The following is a 23,881-nucleotide window of genomic DNA, read 5'->3' on the forward strand; positions in this document are numbered from 1 at the left end:
ATATCAGTTTATTTTTTGACGCAATTTTTCCAAAAAAACTAAGTGATTTTGGCACCAATCAAGATTTGAAGCATTTGATATACAAAACCTCCTTCAAAATGGTTTGGTCCGGGCCTAATTATATTCTAAATATTTAATGGAATCAGGCGTTACCTTGCGGAAGTCCATCCTAAGTAAGAAAAGGACCAATATTTAGCAACTTCCGCACATGCAGTGGTCGTCGTGCAATAAAATGCACCGCCATTGCCATGCCACTTGACTCTGTGTTTGGCACTAATCGGTGTAACATAACTCCTGAAGATGCCCCGTGGAGGGGTGAAACACGTGTTGAGTGGTTTGGCGGTGACGGTTGTGTGATTCGCATTGTTTGCCGCATGCGCATTTATCAACGGGCTGGCGGGCGGTACAAATTATATTCTAACCATCAATTTTAGATAATTAAATCTTTGATTTTTTGGACATGACTTTCGTCGATTTTAAATGACAATATCACCTTACTTTTAGATTAAAGTAGACATTAAGTATAAAGAGCAGTCTAATCACATACAGGTAACCATGAGAAACCGATGGCCATTAGGTACGAAAGATTCTCGATTGTCGACCAAAAGCCAGTAAAGGCGGCGTTGATAGGCCTCCCAATTCGATAGACCGACGTCACAGTTAATGATTTTCGGGGAAGGCCTGTACGTAGAAGTAGGCACCTATCGACTGAAAAAAAAAAGAACCGTGAGGAATGTGAGGATCCGTAATTGAAAGTAAGCGACATAGATCAATGGATTGGCAAGTCAGAGTGACAGAGGGTAGACCACAAGCGCATAGAATGGATGACCCGTGGGACCTTATGGAACAGGAGTGAAGTGTATGGGCCGGTAGAATGTTACATGTCCACATATAAGTTGGACAGCTGATCTTATCGAGGTCGTCGTACGCTGGAAGGAGGCCAGCCGACCTATCCAACTGAGAATCGTATAGTGTAGTTGACATGTTCATTGTACATGCTAGTACACGATATAACATATACATCAAAAATGACAAATCCACTCATACAAATATAAATACTTAAAAATACATGGCAGTGTAACTAAATAGCATCCACAATATAATAAATTGAACATTTTGTGATTACTTATGAACAATAATTTCATACATTACACGCTTTATTTTAAAAGTACGAAGGTTTTCTTACCTAAACACACCAAATTTAAACCGAAAATAATATAAAATCGGTGAACCAGTTCAGCGAGAATTTAAGAGAACATATTAATATTAATATTTATGCTTTAATTGGTTTATTTTTTTCCACCAACCGTTTTTACTGCGCCTATTGTTAGAATTTTAATATTCTTAGAATTTATAATTTTTATGAGTACTTGCTTAAATAACAATGTTTGGACGCTTGTTATCTACAAACTTGTAGCCTACATAATTTTAAATATTTTTTTTTAGCGATATAAATCAAACATTTCGCAGTGGTCAATGACCTTCTAGGGAATCCATTAATTTTAAAAGACAAATTAAAATTGTTAAGTTTGAAGTCAAACATAATTTGTCGGTATTAGCATTGTAATATTGTTCCCGCTACTCCATACAGGACTGGACATTCTACAGGTCTTACTTGACTTAACTTACTCTGTTCCCCAGGTAGGGCAGAGGGTCACTGACAATGCGTGGTCATCCAGGTCGGTCTTAAGCCTCGCGTTAAGTGTTAAGCCTATTACCTCGCCTCTGCAATTATCGTCCATCACCAGGACTGCTTCTGATCACCATGTTTTCACCTTCTTTTGGGGATACCAATCTAGGGCTTGCCTTGACATATTTTCGAGATCCCTTCATTGCTTGTGGCCTTCCCAGGTCCGTATCTGGTGTTTGGTCAGTTGGTCGATTGGGGTCTCGTTGTAGGGTTCCCGTAGATCAGTGTCGATGATTTTCTCTGACCAAAAAATCAGCAGGCAGTGGTTAATGAACACTTGTGCTTGATGTCTTTCGCAAACTTTCACGTTTAGTACTGGTATAGTAACACAGTTTTTACGTTGGATCGGAATATTCTAAGTTAAGCCCTTCGACTCAATATTGTCGTACCGGGTAGAGCAGCGAAGGTTTATTCTTGATGATTCTCAAAGAGAGTCTTCTGTTCCTTCACTTTCCTCTCAAAAAGCTGTTTAGTGTGACGACCTCGAGCCGATAGACGCGGCGTCAGTAGTGTAGTAACTGGACCGACGACATAATCAAGGTCGCGGAAGGAAGGAGAAGGAGCAAGGTTTGGGGGCAGAGCAACATCTGTTATTGTTGCAATCTTGGAGAAAGACCTATGCCTTACAGTGGGTGTCTATCAGAAGACATGTATGAATGAGACAGTGATTTGTAAATGATTACAAAATAATGACTTTGTAATTGAAGGCTCCAGCAATGGACGCGATGGCTGCGCTGGCGGGCGCGACGCAGATGCAGAGCGCGTTGCACCTACTTGCCACGTTGCAGCTCACCGCTCCTCTGTACCAGCAGCATTGCGTCGTCAACGGTTAGTGCAGGTTGCCTTTGGTTTCAAAAGTCATCCAATATCACCGCAGCGTTTTCTCCAATGAGACCCTTTTACTATCCTCTTAACTGTGGGATATCCATTATGTGATTGTGGAGTGCGGCAAAAAAAGGTTCAATATTACATTCATAATTATGATTACAGTTGTAGAATGCCCACTGACACAGGCCTCTCTTATAGAGCAGTAAAAATAAATTTACCTTTGGTTTTTTGTATATCTGTCTTTATATATCTGTCTTTGTCTCTTGGGTGTCAATATACAAAGCAAACAGTATAATATATTCAAAACAAAAATAAATACGTAAAAAGTAAGAAGTATTAAAAAGGTGAAGTAAGAAAGGTGATGTAAGAAAGAAAAATAAAGTATGGAAAAGAATGTGATGAGTAAAAGAAAGATGTGTGGAAGATATTGAGAAGGACAAAAATTTATTTATTAAGTGAAAAACTTATTAAGAAAAATAGGGTCCCTATGTATCCAAGACAGCAGATGTTTGACAGGCCCCTAATAATGGCAACCATAATAAAAATATGGTAGCAACGGTCGGTCTCAAATTAGCGAAGGCTACCACTTGTGTGATTTGTTGGAGACACAGCGATTCATATAAAGTCGATTACGATTATTAGAAAACACAGGCAGTTTCTCATCAGTCTTATTGGAAATATATGGCGAAGTTCTATTCCCAACAGTGGACATCTTACGGCTTAAATTATGACTAAAGGTTTATTTAATAATGTTATTAATAAATGAATTTTCTCGCAAGGGTTGCCATTGGACTTTGAGTAAACAAGATTGGTAATAATGCACTTATTTTATCATAGATGGGGACAGCTTCGATTTCGTGGTGGTGGGCGCAGGGTCGGCTGGCAGCGTGCTGGCCAATAGACTCTCTGAAGCGGAACACGTGTCGGTATTGCTGATAGAGGAGGGAGGGGACCCTCCGTTAGAATCCACGGTAAGTTACCTAACAACAAGTAAACTACCTAAGAGAAACGGACGATGGTTGAACGAAATGGAGTACCATTTCAAATAATTTATTGCGAACAATTCAAATGAAAAATACCACACGTGACAAATTCGATAAAAACTATATTCTGATCAAGCTGTCCTGTAATGATATCCTATTTAAAATAAACCTCGAACAGTATCAAACACGCGACCTTGCCTGAAGAGAGTGCGCAACAAATTTAGTCGAGTTTATTTTTGCAATTACATTGAAAAATATATTTAATGGCATTTAGCAGACAATCGATTGATTTCTAAAATGAATTGTCTTGTATGGGTCTTATGCATTAAAAATTGTTGCTGAACAGAAGTTTGGCAATAAAAATTCTCGCTTACGGTGCTTCACCGTAGTGTAGATGGTATCATTTGCCAACCTGCCAATGGCCCCGTAGCTCAGGTTATGTTATTTAATTGCTACAATTGACTGCAACTGCAGGCAGTATTTTTTTTTTTTTTTTTTTTTTTTTTTTTATAATGTTCCCCTATCTTGAGTGGGACAGGGACTTAATCTTTTAATATAATTTTTTCACAGAATTTTTATTGTCTTTCTCTTCTATCGTTCTTCACATAATCTTTCAGTCTTGTCTATCTTTCATGTTACATTTCGTCTTTCTTTCTCATTCGCTCTATTCTTCTGACATTCTTCCCTTTTTTCTCCTTTTTACATTTATAATTTTAATTTCATTTAACATTGTTTAACATTGATCTTATACTATTATTTTACATTTTTGTTCTTCTAGCTTTTTATTTTGTTTTATATTTTTTATACAATGTTTGTTTTGTTTCTGTCGATGGCTTTTTTTGCGATTTCTCGACATAGGGATAAAAATGTCTTTTTATTTTCGCCACTGATCAGGGAGGGTATTGTCTCCTCCCTGACTTGAATTCCAGACCGGCACTCGAAGCCGAACCGGAGTCCCCCGAATGCGGGACACCGGGCCACAAGGTGGATCACGGTCTGGTCCACGCCCGGTTCACAGAAGCACGAGGGGTCCTCCTTGAGCTTAAACCTATGAAGGTACTCAGAGAACCCCCCGTGCCCCGTGAAGAGCTGGGCCGAGACCGCGTCCACCTCGATGCTGCGGAGCACGCGGTAGGCTGAGACGGCGTCCGGGAAAAACATCCTCGTTACCGAAGCCGTCGTTCCTTCCACATACCTTCTGTTCCATTCGTCGAGCGACTCCAGTCTCAGTTGCCGCTTGACGAATGAAACAGGGCATCTCTCGTACTCTGGTCGTCTTTTACTCTTCAGGGCCGCTTCCTTGGCAAGCTGGTCCGCCCTCTCGTTCCCCTCCATCCCCGCGTGCGCTTTCACCCAGAACAACCTTACATCCTTCCCTTTTTCTCTCGCTTTCATTACATTCTCCTTCACTCTTAACGCTAAGGGATGGAGGGTGTCCGATCTTGCGACAGTTTCGAGAGCGGACCGCGAGTCGCTCAGTACGGCGCAGACTTGCGCCGACTCGCCGGCCGCGTACCCTGTTGCCTCAGCTAGAGCCAGCAGCTCTGCCTGGTACACGGTGCAGAAGTTGCCCAACTTGAGTTTCTTTGTGTATGACTCTACGGCGCCCCGCTTGACGCAGAACGCCGCACCCACCTTATCCTCTATGCGGCTGCCGTCGGTATAAATTACCAGATCGGCAGCCGCGGTGGCAAGTCGGACTTCCTCCGCACTTTCCCCCAGACAGGAGAACTCCACACCAACTTGACCAGACGGGTGTGGTAGTCTCAGGTAGCTGACCGGTACCTCCAGGTCTCGGTCCTTTACCACCTGCCGGGAATGACCCTTTCTTATTTCAAATAAGCGGGCTGCTTCTTGGACCCGAAGGTCCAGGGGAAGCAACCCGGCAAGTAAAAGGGCCGAGTGCAGGGACGCGGTCCTGTGGGTCCTCGCGATCTTCTGCGCGAAGCCCCGCTGGACCGCGTCCAACTGCCTGCGGACCAGCAGCTTCCTAGCCGCCGGCGCCCATGCACTCGCTGCATACAAAATCGTCGGCTCCAGCACCGCCAGATACATCGCTCTGATCACCTCCGAGTTCAGACCCCAAGATACCTTCGCAGCCCTGCACAGCTGACGATAGAGGCCCTGTGCCTTCTTGCTCACGTTCTTCACGTGACTGTTGAACGTGAGCCTATCGTCAATTGTGAGGCCTAGTATCCGGACTTCCCCAGTCCGGCCAAGCGGCTCGCCCCCCATGCTCAGTAATGGGTAGTCGAACTTCTGCTTGTTGGTTAGCACCATCACCTTGGTTTTGTGTGGTGCGAACCTCAGCTTGTTCCTAACCCCCCATTCATGAACATGGGCGAGAACGGCATTGGCCCGACTCGAGATGTCCTGGGCCTTCTGCCCCGAGAAGACCAGCACGACGTCATCTGCGAACGCCTGGCAGTGTGTCCCGGTCTTTACCACCTCCTCCAAGAGAGGGTTGATGAGGAGGGTCCAGAAGGTTGGGCCGCCTACGGATCCCTGCACGCACCCCTTGTTGGTCCCTCTGGCCCACTCCGCCCCCGCGTACCGTACGGACACCTTGCGATCGCTAAAATAGCTGTCGGCAAGGCGCCGCAGATTCACGGGGCAGCGAGTTTCTGCCAGTCTGCACCGTATAGCAGGCCACCAGGCGTTATCGAAGGCTCCCTCTATGTCCAATGATACCAGCACTGCGATCTCCTTCTCCTTCAACCGAGTTCGCAGATGCTGGATCAGGACATACAGGGAGTCCTCGGTACATCTCTGCGGCATAAAGCCGTATTGGTGGCTGCTGACATACGGCGCAGTGTACCACCGGATCCTACGGACCATCATTTTCTCTAGGACCTTGCCGAGAATCGGCAGGAGTCCGATGGGCCTGTAGGATTTCGGATGCGTGTAGTCCTCCTTGTCCGGCTTCCGCAACGCTACGACCACTGCCTCCTTCCATCTCGTGGGGAAGTGGGAAAGCGCGAGACACCGGTTGGAGAGCGCGAGGTACAGAGCGGGGTCCACGGCGACGGCCGCTCGGCAGATGTCCGCGGTGAGTCCGTCAGAGCCAGGTGCCTTCTTGGCATTGAAGGTCGATACGGACCATCGGAGCTCCTCCATCGTAAACGGGGGATCGCATGTTCCGTCATGGTCCCCCGAATTGACTTCATCGGCCTTAGCTCTTACAGTTCTGTGGTCCGCATTGTCCTTCCCGGGGTCATCCTCCGGGAAGAAAACCTCCGCCAACAACCTAGCTGATCCCGCTGCGTCCAGCACTTTACCTGACTGGACGAGGGGGACGTCCTCTCGCCTCACCTCCGTGCGACGCATCACACGGTGGATCCCGTCCCACATGGTCTCGCGATCCTGCCTCTCGCAGAAACGCTTCCAGCTATGGGTCTGAGCGCGCCTCGCCTCGAGGCGGTATGCCTCCTTCGCGTCGCAGTACTCGCGCCAGACCAGCTCCTTACGAGCCGGCCTCGCGGCCCTGATCCTTCTCTTCTTCCTCAAGACATCCGCCTTGAGGAGAGAGAGCTGTTCGGACCACCAGGGCAATTCCGTCCTCTTCCGCTTGGAGGCCTTCGGCAGGACCAACTCGCAAGCGTCCCTCACGGTTTCCACGTACCGACCGACCATGCTGTCCAACGCCCCCTCCTCGGTGATTTGATTCACCTCGGCAGACGTCAGGCAGCGATCCGATAGCAGCCGGGCGACAGTTCGATGGAACTCGCCCCAGTCTGCCCTACGGGTAGTGTACTGCCGTGTGGTCCGCTTGACATCCGTGCCTCGGGACTTGTCAAGCTTCAGATTGAATACAATTGCCCTGTGATCCGACGAGGATATGTCGTCCACGAGGCTCCAGCCCACCGCTCGGTCGAGCAGGGTGGTCGAGCAAGCAGTAATGTCGACGCGACTGGAGTAGTGCTTACCGCCCCGATACGAGGGCCAAACTGAAAGTTTTTAGAACTGGCAACTTAAAAGCATTATATTAAAAAAATAAGTTTAAATTTTGAAAATAGAACTCTTTACCAATAATATTGAGTATACATTTCATTCATTTGTCATTTGTTTTACGATTTGGCGGCAAATTGAAAATTGTCTGTGCACGTCAGAATGAATTTAAGCCGAGAAAATTTTCGTGCAATGATTTTTTATGACTTTCGATGTCATATAAGTCAACAAGAAAGTTATGATAGACTTCGATTGGCTTTTCACGATGAAGCCCCATCTCGTGCCACAGTTTACAACTGGTTTAATGAATTCAAACGTGGTCGAACTAATCTCACCGATGATTTGCGTGAGGGACGGCCTTCTACAGCGACGACTGAAGACAATATCAGTGTTGTGCGGCGTATGATAGAGACTGACAAAAGAGTGACCTATCAGCAGATTCGGACAAGTCTAGGCATAGGTATGAGACAAGTGCACAAAATCCTCCATGAACATATAGCGGTCAGGAAGCTTTGTGCCCGCTGGATACCGCATAATTTGACCGAGGCTCAAAAACTCCGCCGTGTTGATTGGTGCCGAGAAATGATCCAAAAATTTAACGGAGGTGACTCAAATGCTGTGTTCGACATACTAACGGGTGACGAAAGCTGGATTTACTGTTATGATCCGGAAACCAAAAGACAGTCTGCTCAGTGGGTGTTTCCTTCCGAAGAGTTGCCAACTAAAGTGAAAAGAGGTCGAAGTGTTGGAAAAAAGATGGTGGCCTCGTTCTTCGGAAAGACAGGTCATTACGCGACAGTTGTCTTAGAGGATCAGAAAACGGTTAATGCAGAGTGGTACACTAACAACTGTTTGCCACTTGTCTTGGAAAAAGTTCGAGAGAAACGACCTCGCAGCAGGATCCTCCTTCATCACGACAATGCCTCGTCGCACACCGCCAGGCAAACGATCGACTATTTGGCGACCTCAGACGTGGAATTACTGGGTCACCCGCCGTATAGCCCCGACCTCGCACCCTGCGATTTTTATTTATTCCCGAAAATAAAAGAAAAACTTCGAGGAAAACATTTTATGGACGCCGAAGAAGCAGTGGCTGCGTTTCAAAACGCCGTCGAAGAGACCCCTAAGGCCGAGTGGGCAAGGTGCTTTTCTCAATGGTTCCATCGAATGCAGCGATGTATTGATGTAAATGGACGCTATTTTGAAAAGTTATAATAAAACTAATAACTTGCTAGAATGCTTAGTTTTTGATTTTCTAAGAACTTTCAGTTTGACCCTCGTACGTATCAAACGTCGGCTCAGACCCCTGGTTCATCACGTGCATCCCCAGTTGGTCGAGGGCGGCTGCGATCTCCACTCCCCTTCGGTTCGTGGACCGGCTACCCCACCAGGTGTTATGCGCATTGACGTCGCCACCCAGCACCACGTTGGCAGTCCCCAAGCCCTCCACGGCCGAGCCGATCCGGTCCAGGTATGGTCCGACGGGCGTATTAGGCTCCAGGTAGACAGACACCACCCCTATCTCCCAAGCCCCAGTCCTCAGCCTGGCCACGGCAACGTTGCCAGACGTGAGTTGGGGACATTGAGTGATATCGATGGTGTCGTCGAATAGCACAATGGCCGCCTTGACAACCTCCCCGTTGCCTCGCGCGACACATTGTACCACCCTTGTCCCTGGGTAGTGCCTCATCTCGCCAATAGCGCCGATATACGGCTCCTGGACCAATGCGAACGCCCAGCCTCTCTTCGGCGCTTCGCATATCAGTTCGGCAGTAGCGAGCTTGGACCTTTGCAGGTTTAGCTGCGCCACGCGGTACTGGTGGTGCCCTGCGCGGAGAGTGCGGTGAGTCACCTGGGTGCCCTTAGCAATACGCTACGGACGCCCGTGCAATGGTGTCCCACTTTCTCCGCACAGGACAGTCTTCGTCGAATGCGCCGTGGTCCCACCGGTCAGCCTTAGCTAGTCGGCAGTTCCGGCAGGCGGGAGGTTTCCCGGCTTGCCGATCCGGACACTCGGCGCGTAGGTGCCGGCCACCACAATGGCTGCAGCGGTCTTCGCTCTCCGCGCAATGCCGTTTGGTGTGGCCGTAACCCAGGCACCGAGTGCACTGGACTAGCGGGGAGTGATCATGCACCCGCACTCGCTGGAGGTCCACGTGCATGTAGCCCGCAGCCATCAGCCGTCCCCAGAGAGCAGGCGACACGCGCATGACCACATGGACCGTCTGCACGTTTCGCGCCCTCCTCCTGAACCTCACCTCTGCCCTCTGATCCTCCTCAGAGACGTCGACCAGCAGGTGTTTGTTTTGGGTCTTAATGGCCTTTATTATTTCTTCGTTAGTATTGTAGGCCATTACGTCTCTGAGCAGCACCAGTGGGTCCTTGTTTTTAACCTCTGCAAGGTTCAGGTCGTTACCTGCCCTCCTCAGCCCCTCACGCACCCTCTCCAGCTCGGCCTCTGTGCCGCAACCTAGAATAACACGACCGTCCCGCACTCTGCGGATCCGGTCGACCCTTATGCCGGTCTGGGTGGCGTTAAGAGCTTTCCTAATCTTGCCCAGGACCTGCTCGCCCGTGTCAGTCCCCGACGAGACCGCCACCGAGTGCTTAGGTTCGCACCCCGGTGGCGGCCTTTTTGCCGGGCCGGCCGTCACGCTCGCGTACGTGCCGGGAGGCTTCACCTTTTCTTGTACTTTTACAGCCGCGAGAGACTCCCTCAAGCCCTCCAATTCTTTGGTGTTGGCCTCAAGGAGTCTCGCGTGGCTGTCCAGTTTATTAAGGAGCTCGCAGTGACTCACCGGCGGGGGGTTTGCGGGTGGATTCTTCGCTTCTACTTCCACCCGGTTCGCCGCACTCGCCGGTTCTTCTACTGGACCCTTTTTTGGGTCCCGGGTTCGCTCCCTATGTGCGAGCTCCGCCTCCTTAAACAATTCGTAGAGCCGGTTTATGGCTAATAACACCTGCTCTTTTATTTCTGTTTTAAGGTTGCGCGAGCTGCCTAGGTGTAACTTCGCCTTTGTCAGGCACGCTCGCGCCTCCTTTATCCGGTCCGCGGAAGCCGGTTTGTCCCCTTTCGGGGATTGCCCGGCCGCCGCGGGAGCAGGTGTCGGCTCCACTGCTTTCGGCAACGCACGCGCCTTTACCTTTACAGCCGGCACGACGCTACGGGGAGAGGTCCTGGGCTTTTTCGTTTGCCCTTCCCACTCCCCCACACTCCGCCTGACGCTTCTAATGGGCGAGGTGCTCACCCTGCACGCCTGGCTGGCGCCTGCCTGGCTCACCTCGCCCGCGTCGGCGGTCTTTGTGGGGGTCCTAATCATTCTGCAGGCAGTATTGCATTCAGCTTGCAGTGAACTGCAGAAGGCAAGGTGACATACCGGCCGAACTAATGCTTGAATACGAACCTGGAGATTTTGGATGCAAGCGATTTCATCAATTGATTAGAAATACTGGTCTTTGTGATTTGACGATGTAGGCTGTATGAGGATATGCCAAAAGTTGAGTTTACCGGTTGGGGTTCCTACCGTCTAAGATAATTCTTTTTTATTGCTCGCCACACATCCAGATCTTACTAAAATATCCTTCGACAGTTTCCAGGACTTTTTCCGTTTCTGGCGGGTGGTCAAGTCGACAAAAAATTTGTAACAGAGGACGATCACAAAACTCACAGGTGCCACAGAAACCATGTGGGCAACTTGACCAGCGGCAGTATGCTGGGCGGGAGCAGTAGTCTCAACTACATGTTCTATGTCAGAGGCGATCCTTACGACTACGAGCGCTGGGCGATTGCTGCTCAAGACCCTACCTGGAGCTGGGCCGGCGTGCTGCCGTATTTCATCAAAAGCGAAAGGCTCGAAGACCCCACTCTTCTGTTTTCGCCGTATGCAATCAACCACGGCACTAGTGGGTACCTGGGCGTCACGAGAGAGTATCGCAACGATACGGAAAGGTACTTGGAAGCGGTTCGCGAGCTGGGATACGACGTCCTTTGGGACGTGAATGGGGACCGCCACCTGGGGTTCACTCCTCAGCTGTACACGATCGCGGGCGGCGTGCGCCAGAGCACAGCCCATTCTTATTTATCACCCGTCCGACACAGGCGTAATTTGTGCATTCTTAAGAATACCAAAGCTACCAAAATTGTATTCGATAAGCACAATAACGCCGTGGGAGTGGAAGTTAAAACACAGAGTGGTCAACAGCTGACCGTGCGGGCGAACCAGGAGGTGGTGGTTTCTGCGGGAGCAATCATGAGTCCGCAGCTGCTGATGCTGTCGGGCATCGGACCGGCGGAACACCTGAAGCAGCTGGGCATCCCGGTGCGTTGTGATCTGCCGGTTGGTATGAACTACCAGGACCACGTGGTTAGCCTAATTTTGTTTCAAATGGAAAAATGTTACTCTCCTCCGAAACCTCAAGAGCAGAATTTCTTTCCGTTTCCCGCGTTCACCGGTTACATAGCGCTCGACAAGTCCCAGCCTTACCCCGACAGTGAGATTGTGAACTTTATCATCCAGAACGACTCCGGGGCGAACACACTCATATGCGCATTTAATTACTGGTTTAATTTTGAGATATGTCAAAAGTTCCATGAGGCCTCAAAGGGTAGAAACACTCTACTAGCGACAGTGAACAAACTACATCCGAAGTCTAGAGGCAGAGTACTACTCCGTAGCAGAAATCCAGACGACTACCCGAAGATCGACGCGGGGATGTTTTCGGAGGAGAGCGATTTGGACGATATGGCGAAATACATGGAAGAGTACGCTCGTATGGTAAACACGAGTTACTTTAGAAGCGTAGGGGCTGAGATTGTCGACCTGAAGCTGTCGCCGTGCGAGGGGCTGACGCGGTGGAGCCGAGAGTATTGGCGGTGTCACGCGCAGTGCTTGATGAACACGAACTACCACTACAGCGGCACGTGCGCGCTAGGCTCGGTGGTGGACTCGCGGCTGCGCGTGCGCGGCGCGCGGCGGCTGCGCGTGGTGGACGCCAGCGTCATGCCCACCATCACGGGCGGCAACACCAACGCACCGGTCATCATGATTGCCGAGAAGGCCGCTGACTTCATTAAGGAAGAAAACGACTTATTCAGAAAGTTCAAATAGTGCTATTTGTGCGTACCTTTTTCTTGTAATACTAGACTAGTCGATTTACCGACAGTTGACAATCAGATTAGTGTACTTATTCTTTTACTAGCCGAAATTAAATAATCCTGTGATCGCTGTTACTCGAAAAAAAAGTGTTACACGTGAATGACGTCGTTGTAAGTTTCCCAGTGGGCCAAGTTGTCGAGCCCGTCTGTATATTAATAAATTAATTTTAAAGTAACTTTGTTTCTGTTCAACCTTGTCGGTCGTTCCACGCTTTTAACGTTGTTAATGCAAAGTTTGCTACCAAATTCTTTTACAACGAAAAATTAAATAAGGATATTAATGTTAATAAAAACGATTATTTTTTTAACATTAATTTTTAGGATAAGCCGTCAGTAGAGCAAAAAATTGTGGCAAAATATCCGTGAAAGATGAATGTAAAAAAACAAAAATTATGTTTTTAAAATAATGATTCCATAAAATCACTTCGAAATGTAACGCTTGATATTAATTTTCTTTTTTTTCCTTGTGCCATAGGACTCAATTAAATAGAAAGTAGAATTCAAAGAAGACAAAGATTTACGTACTTCCAGTGTTTAAGGATATCAAATATGTGACCAAAAGTGTTTAATAAGTATAAAAAAAACGGGCAAAAATATTTCTTCTGGTCGCGTGTAATTTTCACAGACTTTTTTTAATAGTAAGGTTTTCTCTTCTTTAGTTTTGTCAGCAAAAGAGGAGGAGTTCTCATATGTTTGAAGTTAAATTTTGAAGCTTTTTGAATTCTTCGAAATAGGCTGGACGCTCGCTCGGAAACCATTAGAGGAGGACCATGACGAGCACGGCTGAAACTACGGCTGTAATTATGATGATCATAAACACAGCGTAGCGCGTCTATTCATTGGACAGACGACCTTTTTTCTTTTAAAACTTTATATATATATATACATATATATACCTCTATATACATATATATATACCTCTATATATATTTATATATATGTATATATATATATATATATTTGAGGTAGGCGTTTATTAATTGTTTTACATTGAAATATATTCATCATATGTATGGGAATATGAGTTTCCTAAGCAAAACAAAATAAGTACATAAAAAGAGAACGATATATAGCAAGGAGTTTTGTTTTGAATGACGTAGTCTGGTCATAAATAATATGAAAATTAAGCACCCATTTGTATGAGTAAAGATAAATAAAAATGAAGTGTTGGCAATAATATTACCGGTTCACTAATAATAAATACATTTAAAAAACTTTTAATTTAAACGGTTTTATTTGATACCCATATTGTGGTGGTTGCGGAAAAATATGTACCTAGTCCGCCCTATTGGAACGGCGTCCATCTTGAATTTTAAATTTTGACATAATCATCGTGTTTTACTAGTGTAGGCCTTTTATTTGATACCCATATTAAGGGGGTTAAGGAAAAATATGTAATCCGTCATTTTGTATCGGCGGCTATCATAGATTTATAGTGTTACTGATTTTATTATATTGTATTGTCATCTAAATGAAATGTGTGTACCAAATTTCGGATCAATCTGACAACGGGAAGGTGTTTAAATTTCAATTTCTAATTTTGACCCAAAAAACAAATTCCGTACGGGTCGAACTAAATAAACACGTTTAAAAATATCGATAAGGAACAGGCAGATCCGTAGAAGAAGTAACTGATATAATCCAGCGGATTGGAAAGAGCTGATTTTAGAATCCTTAAGTTTCTGGAGTGGAAATCACAGTGCAGTTCAGCGTGGGATTCAGGTCCTGTTATAAATCTAATAGGAACACCTTTGTCCAGCTGTGAACTGTATCTAAAATGATGCTAAAACTATAAGTTAATTATAATTTTCATTTTGCATAATGTTTTTTCGATAACAAAATTAATATTTATACCTGAGAATTGTAAAATTGTTCGTATAGTGATATATGACAATATTTTCATTAATATTTAATTTTAAAACGGAATATTTCGACAGATAACGACGTGCAATGTGCGCTGTGCGATGTTTACAAAAAATATCTGTTTATCGTTGATATGATCGGCGATTAGTGTGTAAGTACTTGTTCACTCTCATAAATTCCAACGCCTCTTTTCACAAAATTAAGATCGTTTGTCCACCTTGTGGGAGAAGATACTATGCTGTGATTGCAGGTTCACGGTTTTCTCTCCAGTAAAAATTGCTTTGTAGTAAAAATTGACCCATATGGGAATGAAATATTTCTGCAAATATCCTTTGGGTACCGACATAGAAGTTGGTCATTTTTAATCTTATTTATTTTTAGATCGTAATTTAAGTGCGTCCTGCGTGCAGCAGGAAGCAAGAATAATAAAAATACGCGAAATGGATCTATGCATTATATTTATTTCCATAGATAAAATATTTTTCTTTCGAACATAAATTCTTCCAATTTTTTCTTTCACTCTTATGATCGGCTATTTCGAGCGCATAAAAGAATAGAAGGTCAGATATGTTGCTGTATTAAAGAAAAGGAAGTTTCAGTTTTTTTTTAAATTGCTCGTGTCCCAGTGGCAGAAGACAGGTGCAACAAGCAACGAAGATGTAAAAAGGAGATGTAAAATAACTTGAGTCAATTTCTGGTATAGGAAACTTACAAAAACTATAAAAGTTACTAATACCTGTCTTCTATCTTACTTATTGCATGAATGTTCAGACATGGACATACACATATAAGGTGAAAGATAAATAATAACGAAACAGTGATCAATGGAGAGAAATACACTAAACATAATAGAAATAGCTAAGATAATATCAGACAATAAAACCAAAATAATGGGTGTTATTACATGCTTTAATACTAAAATGGCGTAGGCTTGTCGTATCTCCAGGATTAAAAACAATAGATGGACCATAAAAATGATAATGGTTAGGGGGCAATAGGTAAGAAAAATGTTAATAGACCAACAAAACGGTGAGTTGATATCGTGAACAAAGGGGGGTAAAATTTACTCAAAATAGGGAGCTCTGGAACTTTTTGGACGGGATTCTTAATTCTGCCCAAATACTGTGGGTTTAAAGCGACAGGGCGCGGAAGGCGCTTGGCCTCTTGAGATCTCTTTTGAGGCAACAAAACCGGATTGCGAAGCGAGCTCTTATGTGACTCCGGCTCACGCTCTATGGAGTGACTATGTCCAAGAGGACCTTGGCTTGGGTTGCCATTCGTGGATAATAAATAGGATCCATACATAAAGAAGATATTTAACTATATTCTCATTAGAATAGTAAAATTAATTGCACTAACATTTACAAACATTTGAATTTAAAAGTATCCAGACGTTGGAACAAAAAGGCTTATTTTTTATTATTATTTGTGCAGCAGTAATTGCGTTATGCTAGTTAATTTTTTTCCCGTGTCGATTCCACGAAGAGCCGTGAATTTTTTTTTCACATATTCATAATTTTTATTTTCATATGCTAATGTAAGTAATTAATGTGCGTTTTTATTACAAATGTTAATCAAGTTTTGGTAAATAAATTATAACTGGTAACGCTTCGATGACTGCATTTCTTGCCGTACGCGGTGATGTAACGTGTTTATAATAAAAACAATTATAAAAACTTTTTGTAACCATTAAAGACCTGTTCTTAATTTTTTATGGTTAACTTCTTTCTTTGCTTCCCGTGTAGATTAAGTGCGTGAAAAGCCTAGCTAACCTAACAAAAGTTTTCTTTTCGAAAGCGCCTACAGACAATAAATCGTATCAAAAGCTCAGCTCGGACTGGTCGGTATTACGTGTCTTTTAAGATTTTTGTAATAAGGTGTTATTGTACCCGTTGATGCCTTCGTTTATTGTTTGAAAACACAAAATAAAACTTCGAGGAAAATACATATCAATTAAGATTTAGCAGGGCGTGTTAACGAGTGTAAAGGATCAAACATCCTTCCAGCTTTCACTAGACTCGCCTTCGTAGTGTTTCTAATGCTGCACATAGGTAAAGAGTATAACGAATATATATACATATAAATATATATATATGGCTGTGTGTATATATATATATTCGGTTACGTGTTGTTCGAAAACATAAAAATTGGTTCTGTTTGTAAAGTTCGTTTATTTGCGAGATCCCGCGTTGTGTCCATTAGCGGCGCGTGTGTACATTTCAACGATTTCTCGCGGCGCTATTGAACAAGCGATCGCGGCATAGTACATATATCACTGTCGTTCGTAATTGAGGTTGAATTAAATGAATAGAATTTCGGTTGTATCGGAACACCGCAGGCTTCGAAGGATAAATGGAACCTACTAGCGCCCTACTAAATTGTCAATATATGTTATACATATAATCTATCCCTATCTATTCATACAACAATAGTATATATAATAATAAAACTAAGTACCTCCCTTAAAAGATAGCTTACTTCAAATGTTTAATAAATTTAAGAGCTTTGTAAAACATTAGCTAAAATAAATGTAATGCTAGGAAACAAATTGTTCTATCTACTGTATTGAAGAAATTTGTAAATGTAACCACAAAAACCCGACAAACGTTAAGGAGTGTCCTTAGATCAGGATGCGTTTGGAACCCTAGTATTTTGTATTTGTTAAAAGAGTAACAATTATTTTAAAAGCTAGAGAACACGTTCACATCATATAAACGAAAGACATTGACTGATATTGTACTTTTGACTGATATTGACCAATTATTTAAAGTTGTTAACTTTCTCATATGATATAAAATATAGAACCACATTTGCGTCATTGATTATGAAAATGGTTCATGCGTGTTCCTTTTAACGAGATAATAAATTCCATTTGCATGAAATAAAAGAAGTGTATTTGCAAATTCAGAATTTCATCAGCCTTGATTAATGGATACTTTTTATGAATACGAAGTGTTGAGTGAATTTCATATGGAAACGAAGTTTTAAAAACAAAATTTGAGTTGATTTTGTTTATCATAATTAACCATGTTCTTTATTGTATAATATAATATAAAAAATAAATATTAACGAAGACATAAAATTTATAATGATACTTGATTATTATCAAACATATTTTATTTTACTTATGTTTGTCTATATATCCACGTATTTGAATGTGTAACTTTAAGATATATTATATACCATTTTCAAAATTCTAAGTGCGTATTAAAAGTACGTTGACGGAAAAAGTTTATTATTCAATAAACAAATATATAAATGATCAGAATCTTTGGCAGTGATGACACTTGAATATTTTGATTTCATATAGGCTATATCTGATACACTTTGTATATGTATAAATCTGTTTTGTTGAACTTAAAAGGTGTTGTTGTGGAGTTTCTTCATGCTTTTTTCTCGACAACTATAACACCTTGCGAAACAAAGTAGAGTTAAAAAATTAATAAAGAATAACGTAAAGATAAAATAGATTAAAAACGTATTTTGTGTATATTGATTATGTAATCACTATGTTTATGTGAATGTCTAAGTCGTCCTTCAAGCTATAATAGGTAATATTTCCTTTGTTACTTTTCAACGTTTTCAATATTTTTAAATTATTTTGCTAACTATTACTTATTTACTTACTAAGAGGTGAATATATAGTTGTTATGCTCTGTGTAAAGTGACCATTTTGAAATATATCACATTATTTATTTTCAATCGGTTAATAGCTTTGACAGTACATAGTATGTAAGCACAGACAGTAACAGTTGTGGTCGTTCGAATTTTAAAAATACTTTGTCTTAACACATTATCATCAAGTTATTTATAATTTCTGTAATCAGTAATTTTTGTGTGTGTCATACATTAAATAATCGTGTTCCCCTTTTAAAACACATATAAGCAATCATCCTGTATATGTAGGTAGATAACTGTGTCTGTGTTTTATCTAAACAGCAAAATTAATGAAACAATTTTGGTGTCGGTAGCGGGGGCCATTCGGGAAGCGTAACAGGTGAGAACAAGCCCGGCGCGCACTGACTTAGTCGGTTTTAGTCGGAAAGCTCTCGCCGCTGCGGATTATTTACGACTGCGTGTTGCAGCGACCAGACCAGACCGGCTCGAAAACTCCGGTAAGTGAATAAGTTGCTTTACACCGGCGAAGGAAATGAATTGTTCGTACTTACTCTTGCAGTCTTAATCAAACTGTAATGGGTTTGCGGCGATGCTTGTCACGTCCTGACTTCGGTCACGTGACCGCTGTTGCTGCAGCAGTAAACAAAGATTAGACACTTTGAATTTCAGTCATATTCTCTACAATTAATCAACCATATCAGGCTAGAAAACTGTTGCAAGTAACATAAAGATTCATTTATTCAATATGATCTTCATATAAGCCGATAGACGCGCGCTACAAGAAATAAGCCACTCCTAAAGATCACCACTCACTCATTCATTATTAAATTAACATTTTAGTCCTCTCACACTTGAACTTATAAATATATAACCAATAGAAAAATCTATTAAACTAAGAAATGAATATAACTAAATTACAAGTAACACTAACTTCACTGTAATACGTGCTCGTTAAAATAACGTAAAGTTCGTGGTGCGCGGGGTGAAATCGAACTGACTGTTCATTGCAGGTAAAGAGCTATCCTTCTCTAGCAACGCCCACTTCTATCCCACAGACAATAGGGACGCTGTGATGCCCACATTTGGCAGCCACGTTGTTGACAAATTCATGAGTCCTTCAACTTTTTTTTTTAAATTAGGCACCCCTAAAACAAAATATCTTATTCTTTTTTGAAATGTTGTTTGTTTTCTCTTTACTATTATAGGCGTACAAAGGCCTTATGTAATGTACCAGATAAACAAGACAATATAAGTGCATTTTACACTTACTGTAAAACGAGGTTACTTTAACAGTAAGGGTAACTTTGACTGTTTTTAAGGCTTTTGTAACAGCGCGCCAAAATACGGTGTACACGTGTACACAACGAGCGATCGTGACGTTTATTTGTATTACAAAGAAGTCACAATGGTCAAATACTACAAAAAAAAACTGGGTCATCATAACATCACTTGTAAAAATTGGTTTTATTCTATTAAGTTTTCGGTAAAGTTAAAAATAAAACGATCTACGTAATAATAAATATCTGTGTCAACTATCTCAACATACTTTTTTATTCAATTTTCCTGTACAATACGTAAAAAATAATTTTTTTTATTAGTAAGTTTAGTAAGTTTCCTTTGACACATTTTTGCAAAAAAAAATTGTGGGGACCCTGTGGGGCTTAATATTTGTGTGAGTTTGATAGTCAAGGGACTCGTTGTTCGGTTAAAGATTAAAAAAACCATAAATTTTCATTGTTTAAAAAAAGTAACATGCAATAAACTGCCAAAATATATGCAAAGTAGCTCAAAGGGGCTATTTTACGGTACATTACAAAAATATTCTTTCACTTTGAAGCTTTCATAGTGATCAGTGGTTTAATAAGAAAAGAAAATCGGTAGGAGAGACTTGATAGAAACTAGAATCAAAGCCAGCTCTGTAATAACATCCTTCAACTTCAAATAAGTCCATCCAGAATACCAAACCTGATCTTATCCGAGAAAAGTCCACAATAAGCTCAGGGTTTTTTGTGAACATATCCTTAAAACAGTCTTCGACGTTTAGAAGCTTACTACGCATAGGCCTTCCACAAAGATATCTATGGAGATATACCATAATCGCCACACTTGGCAGATCGGTTGGTGATCGCAGTGCGTAATATGGTACGCAGAGGATGCTACTGGCAATCCTCTAGAAGCTTGTTTGTGAGCAATGGCGATCGTGTATAAGCAATACACAAAGTGTGAAATACATACGATTGTATTATGAGAACTGAACTCCCGACCTATGATCACAGGTCTCAATCTTCCACCGCCGGGCTGTCACTGCTCAACAATCTTCGTGTAAAGGGCTATTAATAACACAAGAAACCTGTCTTGTATGCGACCGTAGCAGTGAATAAAATTCTAAGAAATTCTGTTCGAAAGCAAAATATTTTGTCTAGGAAAATGAAAACGCCTAAAACCATTGCGCATATTTTATTGAATCTGGGACCTGTTCTACGCAGGAGGCACTCTGGTTTCTATTTAAAAGAATCCTATGTGCACCAAATGGGAATTATATACGATTGTATGCCGGGAGTTGAACCCGGAACCAACGATTGCAAATCCCAGTCCTTCACCGCTGGTCTTCCACTTAATAAGTTAATGTGACAGATAAATTTACATAACGTATTATAACTTAAAACCTTCTTTACACTGGGTATTTTACGACTTATTGCATGAGGAACTTTTCAAATTTACCACGTGCGAATTCTGTAACTTTAGAGAGTTTATTGCAAGCGTATACCAAGCTGTTATTTTATGAAGCCTAGAGCCTTGTTAAAGCCTCTCTCGTTTTCATTTCTCATTTCTAGTGCCAACATTGTAAACATCGCTATTTTACTTACAGCTCTGTTCGTATACACATAGACAGGGTTATTATTTATACATATATATGTCGTCTACATATTGTCGAAACTTTATCTAAAAGTCTTTAGATGCCTTATTATAGACTGTACAGACAAAGCAAATCTCGTATAGCGTAAAATTTGTACACGTATCGGCAGTATTATCCCATGAAAGTAGCTCAGAAGGTACAATGATGTGAAAATAACTAATTATACATACTGAACTTATATATTCGCGTCTTATATTTGATGAAAAGAAAATTCAATCTTAAGTTTTGTCCTTTTCCTTCACGTAGATGCGTACATTATAAACATACTCGAATGATTAAAGAAACATTGTTTTGCAAACACGTGTGTACTTTGAAATATGTTTTAGTTACAGGTTTCTTGATCTCGATTATCAACAAAATCTTAATTATACATATATACAATGCATTATTAAAATAAACAAAAATACGCAAATATTCATTTCACATGATACTAGAAAAAGAAGGCATAAAAGTAAATATTTATCATTTTCGCAAAAGCCGATAGGTTGAACATCAAAAAGGTGTTGTGTGCATGCGAATCTGGTGAGTCCTTTTCTACACAGTGAGGTAGTGACGGGGCTATTCTAATTCTTACCCTACTGGTCGCTTTGAGCGTGGTTGATCCTCCTTTTCCCCGCAGATCGGCAGTCTCTCGCGCGCACCCTTGGAGCTCTAATGTTCCACAGCTGAGCGCAGTCAGATGAAGCTGTTAGAGCCTAAAAGCCGGAAAGGCTGGGTTGAGTGTCGCACCTTGTGCTTCTTTTAAGTAATATAAGTCAGGCGTGGGTAGGTTGCCCACTATGTGGACCAACTACATAGTTCACAGTACCGGTCATCGTGGCGATCTTTGGAAGACGCCTATGCCCCGTAGTGGGCGTCCTTCAGCTAAAAAGAAGAAAAAGAAAAATATAAGTCTGACACAAATCGAATCTATAAATTCTATAAAATCTATAAATCGAAAGCAATCTCATCCAAGCATCGCGTTCTATTTTAAAATCAACATATCAATTTTTGGACAAATAAAAGTCATATATATCAACAAGGTAATTTGTTTTTTTGATTATTTCTAAAATGTCTGAAGACAATGGGTGCAATGTTCATAACTTTGAAAAAGGGAAGCTATAATTGGCATCATCATTTTATAACCCGTATGTAACCGTAAAGCTGTAATATTGTATGTTGTATTAGTTTCGTTCTAATTGAAACTTTACGGCCAACGTTCCGTCGCACGTGCTGTTTAACCCGAGTTAGTAAGTGGAGGCGAACTCGTGTTCTGTTGCTAAGCGGAGTAATTAGCTGCGGCCGGACCGAGACGCGACAAATGACCGGCCGCTCGAGCCTGCGTGCTTACTGCTTACTGCAATTGATTGTGTTCATGTTTTCGCTGTTAACTCGGAGTTGAGTTCACATAACGGAAGGATCCGTGAAGTCTTAAACATTACTGGATCAGACGTATTTCAGTTGCACGATGACGTTGACACGAAGGGCTATGTAAGAAAAGGACCAATATTTAGCCCCTTCCGCACATGCAGTGGTAGTCAGACACAGAGTCTCTATGTTTGGCACTAATCGGTGTAACATAACTCCTGAAGATGCCCCGTGGAGGGGTGAAACACGTGTTGAGTAATTTGGCGGTGGCGGTTGTGTGATTCGGCGGTTGTGTGAGGCGGTTGTGTGATTCGTTTGCCGCATACGCATTTATCAGCGGGCTGGCGGACGGTGCATTTTATTGCATAACTACCACTGCATGTGCGGAAGTAGCGAAATATTGGTCCTTTTCTTACTTAGGATGGACTTCCGCGAGGTAACGCCTGATTCCATTAAATACCAAGGACTATATACGTGTAAGTGTATAGTATTATGTATGTATGTGTGTGTGGCTTTAGATGACAACGAGATCAGCTCGGGAATCTAAGGTAGCATACGGATCAAACCTCGGATCACCCACGCACTTAGTGAAAGAGGGAGCGGAATGCCGCTCCCGAAAACGCATCGGCTTATATATCGTGTAGTGTCTTAGATTGTAGAGTATACATATACATCACATTACTCACCAACACGTGTATGTCTACTGCCCTCGTGTGAACGTCGTCGTGCAAACTGGAATATGTTTGTATAGTTTTAATTTTGAAAAGTTCATGGGCCCTATCGTTACGTGAACTCATTTTTGATAATACTGTAACGGCCGGGCCTAACAGCACTGACATCTTCCGAAACAATAGCGGTTCTAAAAACAAACACAAAAACATAAATTTTTTTATTTAAACGGTTTTATTTAGTTCGACCCGTACGGAATTTATTTGGATCAAAATTAGAAATTGAAATTTAAGCGCCATCCCGTTGTCAGATTGATCTGAAATTTGGTACACACATTTAATTTAGATGACAATACAATATAATAAAATCAATAACATTATAAATCTAAGCTGGCCGCCGATACAAAATGGCGGATTACATATTTTTCCTTAACCTCCTCAATATGGGTATCAAATGAAAAGGCTACACTAGTAAAACACGATGATTATGTCAAAATTTAAAATTCAAGATGGACGCCGTTCCAATATGGCGGACTAGGTACATATTTTTCCACAACCATCACAATATGGGTAAAGCATGCGTGCGTGGGTACGTAGCAAGCTTTTTAAAAGAATAGAAGGTGCGAGGGCAGAATGGGAAAACTTATACTAAAACCAACGTATTTATGCGAGAAAGTTGAGGGGCAAACTGACATGCGCTCCGCGTCAAAATCATACCGAGACTGGATTCCGCGCCGGCGCAGCCGCTGCACTGAGTGAGCGGGGGTTGCGCGGGCGACGGCGGGCCGTGACCTACGTAGCCGGCCCGCAAGCAAATGTCGCAGCTAAACTGCTAAAATAAACGTTGCGTACAATGTCGATTTG

At 42.5% G+C, this 23,881-nt stretch overlaps 3 protein-coding genes across 3 annotated transcripts in view; 1 reads left to right on the plus strand and 2 right to left on the minus strand.

Annotated features, from left to right (window-relative positions):
• gig (tuberin) overlaps nt 1-18,760 on the minus strand; it is an 89,400-nt gene extending 70,640 nt beyond the window's left edge. The window contains exon 1 of the mRNA XM_068776121.1: nt 18,637-18,760. The gene's annotated coding sequence lies outside the window, so the exon portion shown is untranslated. The remainder of the gene's footprint in view (nt 1-18,636) is intronic.
• Nucleotides 2,402-12,754, plus strand: LOC137932003 (ecdysone oxidase-like). The gene is made up of 3 exons (XM_068775540.1): nt 2,402-2,518; nt 3,356-3,489; nt 11,040-12,754. The coding sequence occupies exons 1-3, from the start codon at nt 2,407-2,409 to the stop codon at nt 12,555-12,557; spliced, it is 1,764 nt and encodes a 587-aa protein (XP_068631641.1). The 5' UTR covers nt 2,402-2,406; the 3' UTR covers nt 12,558-12,754.
• LOC137932240 (uncharacterized) lies at nt 8,748-12,503 on the minus strand. The gene is made up of 2 exons (XM_068775841.1): nt 9,324-12,503; nt 8,748-8,828 (listed from the first exon to the last, which is right to left on the minus strand). The coding sequence occupies exons 1-2, from the start codon at nt 10,767-10,769 to the stop codon at nt 8,748-8,750; spliced, it is 1,527 nt and encodes a 508-aa protein (XP_068631942.1). The 5' UTR covers nt 10,770-12,503.
• Nucleotides 18,761-23,881: the final 5,121 nt, after the last annotated feature.

The sequence above is a fragment of the Battus philenor genome, unplaced genomic scaffold, assembly GCF_028537555.1.
Source record: "Battus philenor isolate CCGP_79_NKW_IND1 unplaced genomic scaffold, ilBatPhil1.0.hap1 SCAF_9, whole genome shotgun sequence".
NCBI lineage: Eukaryota > Metazoa > Arthropoda > Insecta > Lepidoptera > Papilionidae > Battus > Battus philenor.

Coding starts and splice junctions, on each gene's coding strand:
- LOC137932003 (XM_068775540.1), top strand. CDS start 2,407: ATGGACGCGATGGCTGCGCTGGCGGGCGCGACGCAGATGCAGAGCGCG. Junction 2,519..3,355: donor GCAGCATTGCGTCGTCAACG/GTTAGTGCAGGT, acceptor ATTTTATCATAG/ATGGGGACAGCTTCGATTTC. Junction 3,490..11,039: donor ACCCTCCGTTAGAATCCACG/GTAAGTTACCTA, acceptor ATCCTTCGACAG/TTTCCAGGACTTTTTCCGTT.
- LOC137932240 (XM_068775841.1), bottom strand. CDS start 10,769: ATGATTAGGACCCCCACAAAGACCGCCGACGCGGGCGAGGTGAGCCAG. Junction 8,829..9,323: donor CCATTGCACGGGCGTCCGTA/GCGTATTGCTAA, acceptor CTGGTGGGGTAG/CCGGTCCACGAACCGAAGGG.